This window comes from Porites lutea, chromosome 6 (genome assembly GCF_958299795.1).
Source record: "Porites lutea chromosome 6, jaPorLute2.1, whole genome shotgun sequence".
Lineage (NCBI taxonomy): Eukaryota > Metazoa > Cnidaria > Anthozoa > Scleractinia > Poritidae > Porites > Porites lutea.
In genome coordinates this window covers 13,141,211-13,156,082 of record NC_133206.1, presented here as the reverse complement: position 1 = coordinate 13,156,082, position 14,872 = coordinate 13,141,211, and the positions used below count along the sequence as shown (strand labels likewise).

Sequence of the window (14,872 nt, the reverse complement as noted above, 5' to 3'; positions counted from 1 at the left end):
TTTCGCGGAAAAATTCTTATTTTAAGTTGTGGTATTCAGGTTTTACAAAACAAGCGGTTTGCGGTATTTAGAAGTTTTCGGGTCATGGATTTTAATGCGGTTTGCGGTTTTCTTATGTTATTCTGTGCGGTTTTGCGGTATTAGCACCCCTTACGCCCCCGTCAGTACTGATGATGCCATTCTCTGCACTTCTCACAGTCAATCCGGTCACATCTGCTGTTTTATCCACTGGCTGGCGGTTCAGGTTTTAAGCTGAGTCAAGTCAAATCCGATGATATCGGAGAGTTTTCTTAAGGGTCTTTTTATCACGTCCGGCTCAACAAATTTCAGCTATAAAACACGTGAACTCAATGCTTGCAAAATGGCCGGTGATACTCAATTTCGATCCAGGGTCTTCGGGAAATTTACAAGATGGCGGACTTAAAGGCTAGGTTCCAGGCTCTTGCGCGACCTTGTCAAACATCCCCACCCTCGGGATCATGAGTTTTGTCAAATTTCCTACTATTCCCCAGCCACAGGAGAGGAAATTGAGTCAAATTCCCGAGGTATGCCCAGCCCCCTCCCCTATGGCTAAACATTGACAGGTGCATTAAGTTAGAGAAAAATACCAACAGGAAAATCTTAAAACTAAATTTTTTTTATCTTGTGGAAAAAATAGGGCATTTTCATGTAGACTGTAGACCGCAAATTAGAATCGTCTACTTAAGGTCTCAGTGCAGTCATTGAGGCTCCTGCATCGGGATCAATGGGCAGTTGGCTGTCTGTTTTAGTAAACTTCTATACGATATTTCTGTCTAGTGTAAATCAGCCCTGTGGCGAGCAGCTGACCCTGTCGCATTTTATATACTCGGAGAACAACAATAATTTTTGGAATTTCCGGTTACATCAAATTAGTCCCGTTATACTCTCACGCTTTATTTTGCGAGATAGAGGGATTGGGGGAGGGGTGCGTGAAATCAATGCAAATCGTTTCCTGCTTAGAATTAATGGCTAACTTGTTTATTTTTATTCATAATGGTGGAATTTAAAAGTTATTATACAGCCCCCACTTGAAAATGGTACACATTTTTGTTTGTTACGAAAGTCTTTCAAAAGGGTGCATTAATCCGCAGTTGTTTATGTTTCAGTCTCACATGAGATTCTGTCTCACGCAATGGTCGGCGACAAGGTTTTATGGTAGCCTGAGTGTGTACAGCCACCCCCTCCCCTCAGAAAAAATAGCCCCTTGGCAGCCCAGTTAAAACTCGCCTCTCGGCGATTCTTGTTGTTTATATGTTAGCCTCCCACGCAGACGTTCTTTGGGGTTCGTCACGCGTTCCCTGTTTGTGGGAAAGCACTAGATAACATCGACCTAAACCGGATGAGTCATCGATATGTCGGCAGCGTCTTACAAAATGACTGAAATGATCCCCTCGACTTCCGCTCACTCTGATCGATCGCAGCGAGGATATTATATTTGAGTGTGGGGCAGGAACGCGTGACGAACTCCTGAGAACGTCTGTTTGGGAAGCTATGTTTATATCGGCAATTTCCTTAAAATGGGAGCTGTGATTGTAGGGGCGAAGAAAGCTTCTCACGAACCTTTTTTCATTTTACCAAACGCGTCAGAGAGAGTTGAGTCAAAGCACATTAATGTCTTGTTTGTTTGCGACGAGTGGAACTCAAGTAAGGGAGGTTTAGCTACGTTCAACAGAAAATTTGCCATAAATCTTGCTAAAGCATCAAGCCAGGACTTCGCGATTCATTGCTATGTTTGCCAGAGCAATGAATCGGACAGAGAAGATGCTAGAAAAAATGGTGTGAATATAATAACAGCCAAGAGTATACCGGGGACAAGTGACCGTCTGGAATGGCTAAGACTTCCTCCTTCGGAGCTCTCACATCCTGATGTTGTGATCGGCCATGGACGAAAGTTTGGCACCCCTGCTTATTTCATTTCGCAAATTACAAAGTGCAAATGGATACAGTTTGTGCATGTATTTTGCGAAGACCTTGGAAAGTACAAACAAACGGAAACAGATGCAGTAGAAGAGAATGAGAAAAAGCATAAAGAGGAAATCAAACTCTGCAAAGAATCAAACGCCGTTGTTGCTGTTGGCTCACGACTCCAGCAAAAGTACAGCAGATGTCTCCCAGACACGAAAGTTCACATCATCACTCCTGGAATTTTGGATAAATTTGTCAGTATTTCAGATCAGAAACTTGCCAATGTTTCGCATAGTCCTGACGAGTTCAGTGTCTTTGTCTTTGGAAGAGGTTCTTATGAAGATCTTTCCCTCAAGGGCTATGATATTATTGCCAATGCGTTAGGATCTCTCGGAGAGAAGTTTAAGATGACATTTGTAGGCTCACCCGAAGGCCAACATAGAATTATAATGGGCTGGTTTCTACAAAATACGAGCATAACAAGGAGGCAGTTAACAGTACGTGGTTACTGTAATCAAGATGCGGTGAAAGAAATGTTCTATGCGGCAGACTTGGTTGCTATGCCTTCTCGTACCGAAGGCTTTGGTCTGATCGCCTTAGAAGCCATTTCTGCTGGTGTCCCTGTTCTTCTTACCAGTGAATCTGGAATAGCTAAAGCGTTAGAGGAAGTTGATGGTGGAAAGTCTGTCATCATTGAATCAGAAGATCCAAACAAGTGGTCAGAAAAAATCAGAACTCTGTACGAGAAAAAGCCGGAAGAGAGACTCAACACCGCCATTAAACTCAGAGAGAGCTACAACAAGACATTCCCTTGGGACACACAGTGTGAGAAATTCAAAGACATCATTTTGAGGATGATGAGTGACAGCTGCTGTGCTGAAAGTGTTAAAGGTAGTGTATCGATCTGATCGATGTTACTTTAATGCTTTTCTGTAGCTTATAGACCCTTTAAGTTTTTAAAGGAGCTGTGTCACGAAATTCACCCAAATTAGGTAATTAAAAAATGCCTGTTGAATCAAGAGAAACATAAAAATAACCGCTTAAAACATTAAAGGAAGGTTAAAATAACACAACAGATACAACAGATTCCACGGATGGGCAAAACTGAAGAAGATTGTGTTAGGCCAGGTTCAGACACCGATTTGAGAGCCGAACAGTCACATTATCCGCGAAAAATGACCTTTTAATTAATTAGTTACATTCAAGGACTATTTTTTCTTTCGTGGTTGCAGCATTGTTTATTTTATTACATTTTGGCTAGGCGTACAAAGCTTTATTCAGTTTTATTTCCTTTACGTCAGAAGGCATGCATTAGATTATTCTTTTCCTAAGCACGTTTATTTTGCCTGCGTGCAGACGTCTCCTATTTCCTTTGTCGCACGCGGAAAAGGGACGTCTGCGTAACGCCGTCGCTAATCGTGTTCCAGCGTCCCGCTGGCAGGGTATTCTATTTCGCATAAATTGTGAAATGATATCCGGTTAGAAATAAGAGTTGACAGGCCAAACACAACATCATAAACTCGTGATAATGGGAAACGTGACCTTAAGAGTCTGCTTGAACAGAGGTTTTTCTCGTTTTCTCTCTCGCGCGAAGGTTACTAGCACTACACAGTGCATGTGGCATTCTAAATTTTGACTGAGTAAATCTCGTTTTTGCCGCACTAAGCCTTACATTTAGAGATCATGAAGCAGGTTTTGTTACATGCATACTGAGTAATCATTTCCTGTGGTTTATGCTTCTGTGGATGTTCCTGATAGGATTTGATTTCAGATGCAGTTGTAAAGTGTTTAAATTTTCTTTGACCTCTGTTTGTTACGCCTAAATAAAGATTTTAGTTTCTTTGGCTGGCTTTCTCCGAAATGCCTGCCTGGTGCGAAGTCCACGCCGCTTTTGTGGTTTTCTCAGACACTGTTTACAAATATGATGTGATGTCTCATGCACAGTAAATTGTAAAGAAATAATTTCCTCGTACACGTTAAATTTTCCGCGGCCTCGCACAAGATTTCGAACGGTCTGCACAAAATGGCACATGTTTTGATTTGTTTTGGTTGAATAACTCCGATTACATAAATCACCGCATACATTATCAGACCAGATTCGATAACAACCAATCAGCGTTGAGTCAAACAATGCGCACTGTGTGTTCCCAAGATCTTGGGAACCCAGCGGGACGCTGGAACACGATTAGCGACGGCGTTACGCAGACGTCCCTTTTCCGCGTGCAACAAAGGCAATAGGAGACGTCTGCACGCAGGCAAGTGCCTAACGCCACGCGTCTACGACACTGGGAACACGACACGAACCTAATTCGAATTATGGCCAACCCAAATTATTCAGAACGGCTGAATTGATTCAGACGCCGATCTTAATTGCAGCTGAACTAAGTTCAAAAGGCGGAAAATGCTCATTTTGGACAAACTGCTTACAGAATACTTTATAATAATTTATGCATTAGGTTCGGTACATGAAAAGTTCGGCCTCTGAATCAAAGCCGTTCCAAAGTCGCTCCAAAGGCGAAATTCCCGGCTGGGCTGGGCGTGAAGAACGGCTGAGAGGTTTCAGATTGAAACAGGCGTTCCTAATTGATTCAGACGCCGAACTTTTCATGTACCTAATTCAATGTATTAGGTTCGGCTCATGAAAAGTTCGGAATCTGAACCGGGCCTTAACGTCTCTGTTATATGTCCTAAAACTAAATATTTAATGCGTTGCAATCACTCAATATGTACAAGGTGTGCAAAGGTGTAAGGTATACAAAGGTCCGTGCGACTATATGGTAATAACATGTTGGTGCAACGAAGTATGTGATAGATAGTTGTGTACCAATTGAAACGGATTGAAATTAGGGTATTTGAAAACTGTTCAGCCTAACAGTTTTTCAAAGTTTATCTCTGCTGTTTGCAACTTCAAAAATAATGCTCAGGAGACATTTTTGCATGTTAGTCTCGAATCTCTAATGTTGACACTTGCATGTAATTTCGTTGAATTGCTTACGTTCAGCCTGTTCCAGGCGTTCGGATAGTGGGGAGCGGTGCGCTCCACTATCTGAACACTTGGAACAGGCTAGCTTACGTTAAGTTCAATAGCGATTGAGGGCGAGTAATTGGCAAAATTAAACAAAATGAACTGGACTGTCGTGACACAGCCCCTTTAACTCCCACGTTCCGTGTGGTTGGTAACAGCTCAAAAGCTTAACGATAGAAACAGCGTGACAAGTTTTTTTTTTTTTTTTTGAATTTGTTTCTCGTTATCTTTTTTCAAATCATGTTCAGTTTATTTGTGTACTTTACTTTGCTTATTATTTTACTGGTTGCTTAATTTGTAACTGCGTGTTTGTAGCTATGCACAGACTAAAACCTCTTTGTTTAAGTCTGGCACTGACAAATGAATTGAAAAGTAATAATAATGCTAATCATCATCATCATCATCATTATCATGTCTTGTCGCGCCAGTAGGCGCATAAAGCCTCCACACTGTCTGACCAACGCCCCGCTTTGTTTCACTCTTTCTCGACAGTCCTTCTCCAACTAGTTTTCAGTCTTCCTCTCGCCTTCTGACCTTCTGGTGTCTCATTCCATCGAGGCTCCCTTTGTTCTCGCAATCATAACGATGACTACTCTTCCCTGTTGCACCTCATCATCTCCTACGTAGACTACTTTCTCTCCACTCTGCAGCATTACTGATCCAATCCCTTTCCACCTGGCCCCACCTATCCCCAGCACTTCAATCCCATACTACATTTCATCTCTTTAGCTACTTGCCCTACCCGTATTGCCTCCGCCATGGTCCTCACGTTCCACCAACTTAAGGTCGTCTGTCGCTTGGGGGCTACTATGGGACCTATCGGTCTTTGGGCTTCCGGCTGGCTTTATCCCAAGAGCGTCATTACAGCCCCAGCTGCGATAACCCCATTTAGTGTTGTCTCATTATCAACGTTTCCGGTTTCTGCAACAATTAGTGTTATGGGGCAGGGTCGTTACCACTACGCCCAACCTGGAGGACCAGGGTACTAGGAAGTCACTGTTTGTCTGGTCTTTACCCTTCGACCTTTTCGGCATAGGTGGCCTAAGCAGGCCAAGACTCCAGCCGACATTTTGGGCGAAATTACGATATTTTGTTACCTTCAGAACGCAAGCGTAAGTAACTTGCGTAAGTGATGACTGTCAGTTGTCACATTACCTGTTTCCTATAAAACCCTTCTCTCGTATCTTTTGAACCATAAAGTCGGGCGTTTTTATCTAGATTTCACCCCTGGACGCCTGCATATTAAAGCATGCATTTCTGTGCTGTTAAAAGTACAAAAGCTTTCGCTGCTTGGAGGGTGAGGTGATTTTCCTCTTCTTAAACTTATCTAGAGACCATTCAAGCTATAACCAAAGAAGGACCCCATTATCTTCGAAGGACCATTTAACTTAAAATTGAGTCGGCCTTGAGTTTTCAATTTCCTATTCCTCAACTTCACAGGAACTTTTCAATCAGAACCCCGCTGCTTCTCTTTGCAAAACTTGTACATTGCCCTCTGATATCCGCAACTTTTTACCGTGCCGTTAAATGTTTTATCATTCAGTCATGATTTTAGTATGGACCAAGTACTTGACAAGTACTACGACAAACAAAATGCTTTTGACATCTTGATACAGAACGGTGCTGATCCATCTTTGCAAGATATCGATGAGTCTAGTCTGATCCACTCTGCTGCAGAAGGTGGAAATACATCCATTATCATCAAGCTGTTATCACCTGGCCTTGACGTTGATTCAAGGAACAATGATGGGGTCACTCCACTGATGACTGCAGCAATTAGCGACAAACAAAATGCTTTTGACGTCTTGATACAAAACGGTGCTGATCCATCTTTCAAAGACAACAATGGGTTCAGTGTACTCCACTGTGCTGCACAAGGTGGAAATACCTACATTGTCAACAAGCTGTTATCACTTGGCCTTGACATCAATTTAAAAGACGTCTACGGCGTAACTCCTCTGACAAGAGCAATAGAGTAAAATAATTTTGACGCAGTAAAATTTTTGATATCTAAGGGAGCACTATAATAAATCAGCGTTAATCGACAATACATGTATTTCTATGAGTATCTTAACAAGGAATTTAGTTGGGATAGCTGCTATTTTAGTCATCGTTTTAGCAAGCGACAGAAACAACCTCTATGACAGCAATTTCACGGATTATTTCACAGAAACCTTTCAATCAGAACGCCGCTGCTTCTCTTTGCAATACTTGTACATTGCCCTTTGATATCCGCAACTTTTTACCGTGCCGTTAAATGTTTTATCATTCAGTCATGATTTAAGTGTGGACCAAGTACTTTTTAGGGTCTCAGGCCTTTTTTTTCTCCTGTTCTCTACGCTTCTCTCTCTTTTGTTACGTTGTGTTACCTTCCGTATTGTTGTATTCGTTCCGACAGAGTATAGTGATTTTGCTTAACCCGTGAAATAGGTAGTAAAATATTACGCACTGTTATGCACTAATTCCATTGTCTTCTATTGCTTACTTGAAGCTTTTTTTCACTAGTTGTTAGTATCTGTTTCACGGGTCAAATAAGACCACTATAATGTAAATAGTAGTTTAAGACGGTTGTTGGTACTAGTAAAAGTTTTTACGCGAGGAACCTTTACCTTTTGGCTGTACCAAAAAAAAGTCAACATCATCATCAGTACTACAGTGTATTCTTATCATTATTATGATTATTTCGATTTATTATGTTTCGAATCTCATTGTCCTCTTTAAAAATATCCAATTATTTCTTTCTAGCAATGAAAATTGTCCTCCAAGGGCAAAGTGTCTCGTCCATTGTTAAGAAGTCTGTTCAAGCTGATTCAAACGAAAGTGATTTTAAAGCTAAATATGAAGTTCAGGATGGTAAGGTGCTTCACGCTGCTGCAAGCATTGGAAACACTGAAGTCATCGAGTTAATACTGTCTCAAGGATTTCACCTTGACTCACGCAATAGGAAAGGTGTTACTCCACTGATGACTGCAGCCCTCAACGACAAACAAAATGCTTTTGACATCTTGATACAAAACGGTGCTGATCCATCTTTGAAAGATAACGATGGGTCTAGTCTGCTCCAGTGTGCTGCAGAAGGTGGAAATACCTCCATTATTATCAAGCTGTTATCACTTGGTCTTGACGTTGATTCAAGGAACAATGATGGGCTCACTCCACTGATGACTGCAACCCTCAACGACAAACAAAATGCTTTTGACATCTTGATACAAAACGGTGCTGATCCATCTTTGAAAAGCAGCCATGGTTTCAGTGTGCTCCACTATGCTGCACAAGGTCGAAATACCTCCATTATTATCAAGCTGTTATCACTTGGTCTTGACGTTGATTCAAGGAACAATGGTGGGCTCACTCCACTGATGACTGCAGCCCTCAAAGACAAACAAAATGCTTTTGACATCTTGATACAAAACGGTGCTGATCCATCTTTGAAAAGCAGCAATGGTTTCAGTGTGCTCCACTGTGCTGCACAAGGTGGAAATACCTCCATTATCATCAAGCTGTTATCACTTGGTCTTGACGTTGATTCAAGGAACAATGATGGGCTCACTCCACTGATGACTGCAGCCCTCAACGACAAACAAAATGCTTTTGACATCTTGATACAAAACAGTGCTGATCCATCTTTCAAAGACAACAATGGGTTCAGTGTGCTCCACTATGCTGCACAAGGTGGAAATACCTCCATTATCATCAAGCTGTTATCACTTGATCTTGACGTTGATTCAAGGAACAATGATGGGCTCACTCCACTGATGACTGCAGCCCTCAAAGACAAACAAAATGCTTTTGACATCTTGATACAAAACGGTGCTGATCCATCTTTCAAAGACAACAATGGGTTCAGTGTGCTCCACTCTGCTGCACAAGGTGGAAGTACCTCCATTATCATCAAGCTGTTATCACTTGGTCGTGACGTTGATTCAAGGAAGAATAATGGGGTCACTCCACTGATGACTGCAGCCCTCAACGACAAACAAAATGCTTTTGACATCTTGATACAAAACGGTGCAGATCCATCTTTCAAAGACAACAATGGGTTCAGTGTGCTCCACTATGCTGCACAAGGTGGAAATACCTCCATTATCATCAAGCTGTTATCACTTGATCTTGACGTTGATTCAAGGAAGAATAATGGGGTCACTCCACTGATGACTGCAGCCCTCAAAGACAAACAAAATGCTTTTGACATCTTGATACAAAACGGTGCTGATCCATCTTTGAAAAGCAACGATGGTTTCAGTGTGTTCCACTATGCTACACAAGGTGGAAATACCTCCATTATTATCAAGCTGTTATCACTTGGTCTTGACGTTGATTCAAGGAACAATGATGGGCTCACTCCACTGATGACTGCAGCCCTCAAAGACAAACAAAATGCTTTTGACATGTTGATACAAAACGGTGCTGATCCATCTTTCAAAGACAACAATGGGTTCAGTGTGCTCCACTGTGCTGCACAAGGTGGAAATACCTCCATTATCATCAAGCTGTTATCACTTGGTCTTGACGTTGATTCAAGGAACAATGGTGGGCTCACTCCACTGATGACTGCAGCCCTCAAAGACAAACAAAATGCTTTTGACATCTTGATACAAAACGGTGCTGATCCATCTTTGAAAAGCAGCAATGGTTTCAGTGTGCTCCACTGTGCTGCACAAGGTGGAAATACCTCCATTATCACCAAGCTGTTATCACTTGGTCTTGACGTTGATTCAAGGAAGAATAATGGGGTCACTCCACTGATGACTGCAGCCCTCAAAGACAAACAAAATGCTTTTGACGTCTTGATACAAAACGGTGCTGATCCATCTTTGAAAAGCAACGATGGTTTCAGTGTGCTCCACTATGCTGCACAAGGTGGAAATACGTCCATTATCATCAAGCTGTTATCACTTGGTCTTGACGTTGATTCAAGGAACAATGATGGGCTCACTCCACTGATGACTGCAGCCCTCAACGACAAACAAAATGCTTTTGACATCTTGATACAAAACAGTGCTTATCCATCTTTCGAAGACAACAATGGGTTCAGTGTGCTCCACTGTGCTGCACAAGGTGGAAATACCTCCATTATGAACAAGCTGTTATCACTTGGCCTTGACATCAATTTAAAAGACGTCTACGGGGTAACTCCTCTGAGAATAGCAATAGAGAAAAATAATTTTGACGCAGTAAAATTTTTGACATCTAAGGGAGCACTATAATAAATCAGCGTTAATCGACAATACATGTATTTCTATGAGTATCTTAACAAGGAATTTAGTTGGGATAGCCGCTGTTTTAGTCATCGTTTTGGGAAGCGACAGAAACAAATGAGCGTGTAAACAAAACTAGAGTTATTTGGAAACTATGAATGTAGTCAGAGGTGTGTTTGTTCTTAGCAAGTTTGGCAGTTACCTTGCAAAAAGAACTGATTTCTTTAATCACCAGAAAATTTGGCAACCGTTTGCCTTCAAACAAAGAAATGTTTAGCAAATACTCCTGGGATTTTAGGAAGAGCACAGTCTGTTAAAACATGGGCTCCTGGTTAAAATCATTCAGCCTAAAAGCATTATTAAGATCAGGTACACGGTTGAAATAGTTGACTTTATTCAGCAGGTAAGCCTAACCCATTTATCAGGGAAGGTGTCGTTCCAGCGATTGAGATCCGAAGTTAAGAGAAGTTTAGAGCAAACGCTTGAAATGTAGCGTCGAAACGAACAAAGTGAATTTGCTTTGCTGTATACATTTATACACATGTATCACTGTCATCAGTTATCCACATAACTTTTAAAGGCTTTTTTGGGCACCCCGGCGCAGGGAAAGGCAAAGATTAAGCAATTCAATGCTGTGGACGCTTTTATTGCACTTCTACAAACTCATCTTTTGAAGCAAGCGTACTGTACATACATGTATGCTCGATTTAAGGAAGGGACAAGGGACTTGCAAAATGTGTTTGCTATACAGAGGTTTCGTTATATCGAGGTTCTGTTTCAAATATTTTACTATTACTGGCGGGGTAAGAAAATTGCTCGTTATACCGAGGAGTTCGTTATATAGTGGTTCGTTATATCGAGGATCGAGGTTCCACCGTATCTCTATCACCATTGGACTGAGAGAGTTTAGTCAGTTTAGTGCTATAAACGTTTTTCTACTATACCCTTACCATAACAAAATATTGTATTGAGTATTTTCATAGCAAAGCAAAGTAGATTTGACTGTTTCAATTTTAGATCATAGTATAAGTAATGTTCGCAGTTTTAAATACCTCGGTATACATATATCTTCGGATTTCACATGGACTGATCATATTGAACACCTAACTGGGAAAATCAACCAGAGGCTTGGGCTTCTCAAGCGTATAACGCATTTATTGCCTTTCAGGGCGCGTCTACTTTTCTATAAAAGTCTTGTTATGCCCCTTTTTGAATATGCTGATCTAGTATGGGGCGATAAACATAATATTACCCTTATGTCTAGTTTGCAAGTTTTGCAAAATAAGGCCGCTAAAGTTATTTTAAATAGACCATTGTACTCATCCTCCACTGAGGCATTAGCCGTTCTCAAGTGGCTGCCTCTAGAGAAAAGGCGATTTCAAAGAAGGTGTGTACACGTATACAAATGCATCAATGGCCTAATTAATCACGATATGGACTTGATTCGACAAGACGTACTTCATAGGCATAATACACGTAACAAAGGCAATTTTAGATTACCACGTGTCAAAAGAAATTGGGGGAAGCAAAGAACACAATATCATGCCGTTTCCGATTTTAACTCCCTCAGTCAGACAATCAAAGACTCAAGGAATGTAAATAGTTTTAACCTTTTTTTTTTAAGTTATTTTTATATAGCTACTTATGTTTAATTTTTACTTATACTTATTTTTAATTTTTTATGCATTTTTTGTATCTTTTTAATCCCTTTGCAGTTTTATAGCTTTTTTGTTTTTATAATATATATCTAGTTTTGAGGTCCTTTTTGAAAACCATATCTTTTATGAAAAAGTTTCCTCAATAAAGATGATTATTATTTTTTATTATAGCATAATAATTTAATGTACCGCACAGGCCAGAGGGTCCGTGTAGGGGAGGGGAGGGTGCCCCCTTTTTTGAACTGACGACATAGAGAAAATCTAAAAATTGTAACTGAGCAGATGCAATAGACCTCATTCACTGTACTCAATTGCTTGCCAACATGATTACGTCCCATTCTGAAAGAGAATACTTCCTTAAGTATCTTACTAGACAATACTTAAAGAAAACAAAATATCCATGTGAATGTCTACTATATATGACACGGTAGAATTTTATTGTAGCAGGATGTAAGCCTGTTAAATTTGGCCAGTCGGACTTCGTGCTAACTAAGCATCTAGCGACTTATAATCCGACGGACAGAGGAAGTATGAGGGAGTGTCTTCGGACCGTCTTCGATTCTTTGACAAGGCCGGACTGACACAAAAATAAGTCTCGAAAATAAATTTACCACAATAAAAACAGTTTGAAAGGTGGGCTTTTGGATTTTCTTTTAAGGTGGTAAAAGCACTTTGTCACATCATTTGATAAAACAAAAATTTTGCATCTGGGATTGAGGGTCACCGTCGACACAACGGACGGATAATCAAGTTTCAAAGGAGCTGCGTCAGAACTTTTTGGTCTTGGTTTAACCATATCCAGGTGCCTTGCGAGTTTTTATTGACTTGTTGATTTCGGTTTTTTCCAACGTGGTCGTGCAAAAAGGCTTCCTGCCCTGGTTTTATTATTATAGAGTGGGTAGCCCGTGCACAGACGTTTCAAAGGGAAAGAAAGGAAATAAAAGATACAGTTATCTTCATTACAGGTTTTATTAGAATCTACGACTTGAGTCTGGCCTCAAGGCAGATGAAACTGGTAGACAGGACCAGGGAATGCGGTTGTTCAGGGCTACCACAGCGTGAATATTTAGCAAAAAGGTTTATCAAGTGCTCTTTTACTAACACTTCTCGACTTTCTCGACAGTAACAGCTATCCTTCGCCTCTAAAGTTGATGCCTGCCCACACATGGTGTTTGAATTAAACGTACGAGTCGTAAAGAAAATGCAGCTTTTTAATGTTTTTCTATTCATTTGTTTAAGTACATCAATGTACAAAAATTTACAGAAAATATCAATTTAATTGTCTCTAAAACCTTGGTTAAAAAAACAAATGAATAAAACTGAAACACGCAGATAACTAACATGGTTCATTAAAGGCAGCCATAAAACTTTATGAAACGTTTTTTAGAGTTTCCTTTGGAAACTTGCCAGTGATTTAAAAAATATAATCAATTAATGTTCCTCCCGACATCTCCTTCAAAAGGAGATTCTCCTTAGACTAATCTTATACTGCGAGGTTTATTTCTGTACAATAAATATTGTTATATTCCTAGATTTTCACTCAACTAAACATGGACTGCAATGGTTGATTCTTGGTCACGTGGCCTTGACTAAAATCAAATGTATCCCGATCGGGCTACATTACAGCACGTTATCAAAGCACTGGTGGAAAGTGGCGTGTCAGAAAGCGGGAAAAACACCGCCAGGTCCTGCCAGTTTTCTTTTCCGTGAATGAATGAACAAACAAACACAAACTCGAAGCCTCAAGCTAAAAAGCCAAGTTTAAACAATTATTGGATTAGGTTTTTGTGATATCTACAATAATCAAGGTCGAGGTGGCGGTTGTCGGCTGAGGCTGATAACCCGTACTGAGACCTTGATCATTCTGGATATCACAAAAACCGAATCTAGTAATTGTTTTAATATACATTCAACGAATTCTTTCTTTCTCGCTTCGACATAAAATGTATGTTTTCAAAGTTTGTGTCAACTCTTTCTTTTCCTCAGGTTCGCTCAGTTTTTTCTCTTTCACGTAATCAGCAAACAACTCCTTAGCCACTTCATCGACCTTTTTGTGTTTTGTGTGTCCTTGTCTTCAACTATTTTTTCGATGACCTCCTCGGTCAACGAAGCAAACCTGGAAGTCATGTTTTTGCTTCTTCACTGACGGCAAGCAACACAAAGACATGATTACCCTTAGAAATCATGCACCGCGGTCATACATGACAAGATTAGCCGTGACCTTGAGTGTCCTTGACATGATTATTGTATAATCAGGTGCTGATTTCGAAAATTCACTGTACGCTTTCGGCCAATCAGAAAAGCGATAGTGAGTTCAATGTAAAATAATTAAAGTTATCGGCCAGAAATTCCCAGAAGAAAAACAGCACCTAGTGGAGGAAAAAGATGCCGATAATATAAGGAATCATTCATTCAGTGGTTTTGAGAATTAAACTTGTGTTGTTATAGGTACCGAGTCGACTGTTTTGGTTCGCTCCGGTTATTCTTTCGTTGCTGTTGAAGTGAAAGTCTAGGAATACAACAAACTGTCAGGTCCCTCGGGACACTAGTTAGTTTTGTTTTCCCGAGAGTCCTGGAGGGCTCTCGAGAAAACAAAGCTAACTGTTTCCCTTGGGATCTGACTTTAAGTGTATAATATTTCAACTTTCTCAACAAGGGTTCTGGGGTAAAAGTCTTAGCATAACTATGGAACTCCGTGAATATAACACAACTATGGATCTGCAATCTCTTTTTAACATGTAACTTACTTCTTTATCTCCCGTTTCTGACGTCATAACACGTGACAATCGACTTGAAGAGATGATTCAGACTTGCCAACGAGGCTGATTCATGCCTTGTAGGATGGTTTGGTGGTGAAGAGCGAATTTTTCCTTTCAAAGCTACACAATATTAACTCGTTCATACATCATTCCTGGCAGTCTTATGTTAAGTCTACAAGAAAAAGGAAAAAAAAAAAGACGCACATGAGGCACGGTGTATGGTGAACCTCGTTCCCAGGATTTTTTATCTTTCTCCCTCGAGAGAGGAAGAGAGAGAACCCTGGGAACGAGGTTGGTGTAAGGTAA

At 40.6% G+C, this 14,872-nt stretch overlaps 2 protein-coding genes across 2 annotated transcripts; both read left to right on the top strand.

Moving 5' to 3' along the window:
• Positions 1–1,481: 1,481 nt before the first annotated feature.
• Positions 1,482–10,407, top strand: LOC140940432 (uncharacterized). Its single transcript, XM_073389405.1, has 2 exons — positions 1,482–2,817; positions 7,697–10,407. The coding sequence occupies exons 1-2, from the start codon at positions 1,539–1,541 to the stop codon at positions 10,156–10,158; spliced, it is 3,741 nt and encodes a 1,246-aa protein (XP_073245506.1). The 5' UTR covers positions 1,482–1,538; the 3' UTR covers positions 10,159–10,407.
• A 436-nt stretch (positions 10,408–10,843) lies between these two features.
• Positions 10,844–11,961, top strand: LOC140940628 (uncharacterized). Its single transcript, XM_073389617.1, has 2 exons — positions 10,844–10,918; positions 11,133–11,961. Exons 1-2 carry the CDS (start codon positions 10,844–10,846, stop codon positions 11,799–11,801), a joined length of 744 nt encoding a protein of 247 aa, XP_073245718.1. The 3' UTR covers positions 11,802–11,961.
• The last annotated feature ends 2,911 nt before the right edge of the window (positions 11,962–14,872 follow it).

Bases quoted from the DNA above. Each gene is read 5' to 3' on its own strand.
- LOC140940432 (XM_073389405.1), top strand. From the start codon at position 1,539: ATGGGAGCTGTGATTGTAGGGGCGAAGAAAGCTTCTCACGAACCTTTT. The intron at 2,818-7,696 runs GTAGTGTATCGA...ATTTCTTTCTAG, and splicing joins CTGTGCTGAAAGTGTTAAAG to CAATGAAAATTGTCCTCCAA.
- LOC140940628 (XM_073389617.1), top strand. From the start codon at position 10,844: ATGTATGCTCGATTTAAGGAAGGGACAAGGGACTTGCAAAATGTGTTT. The intron at 10,919-11,132 runs GTTCTGTTTCAA...GTATTTTCATAG, and splicing joins AGAGGTTTCGTTATATCGAG to CAAAGCAAAGTAGATTTGAC.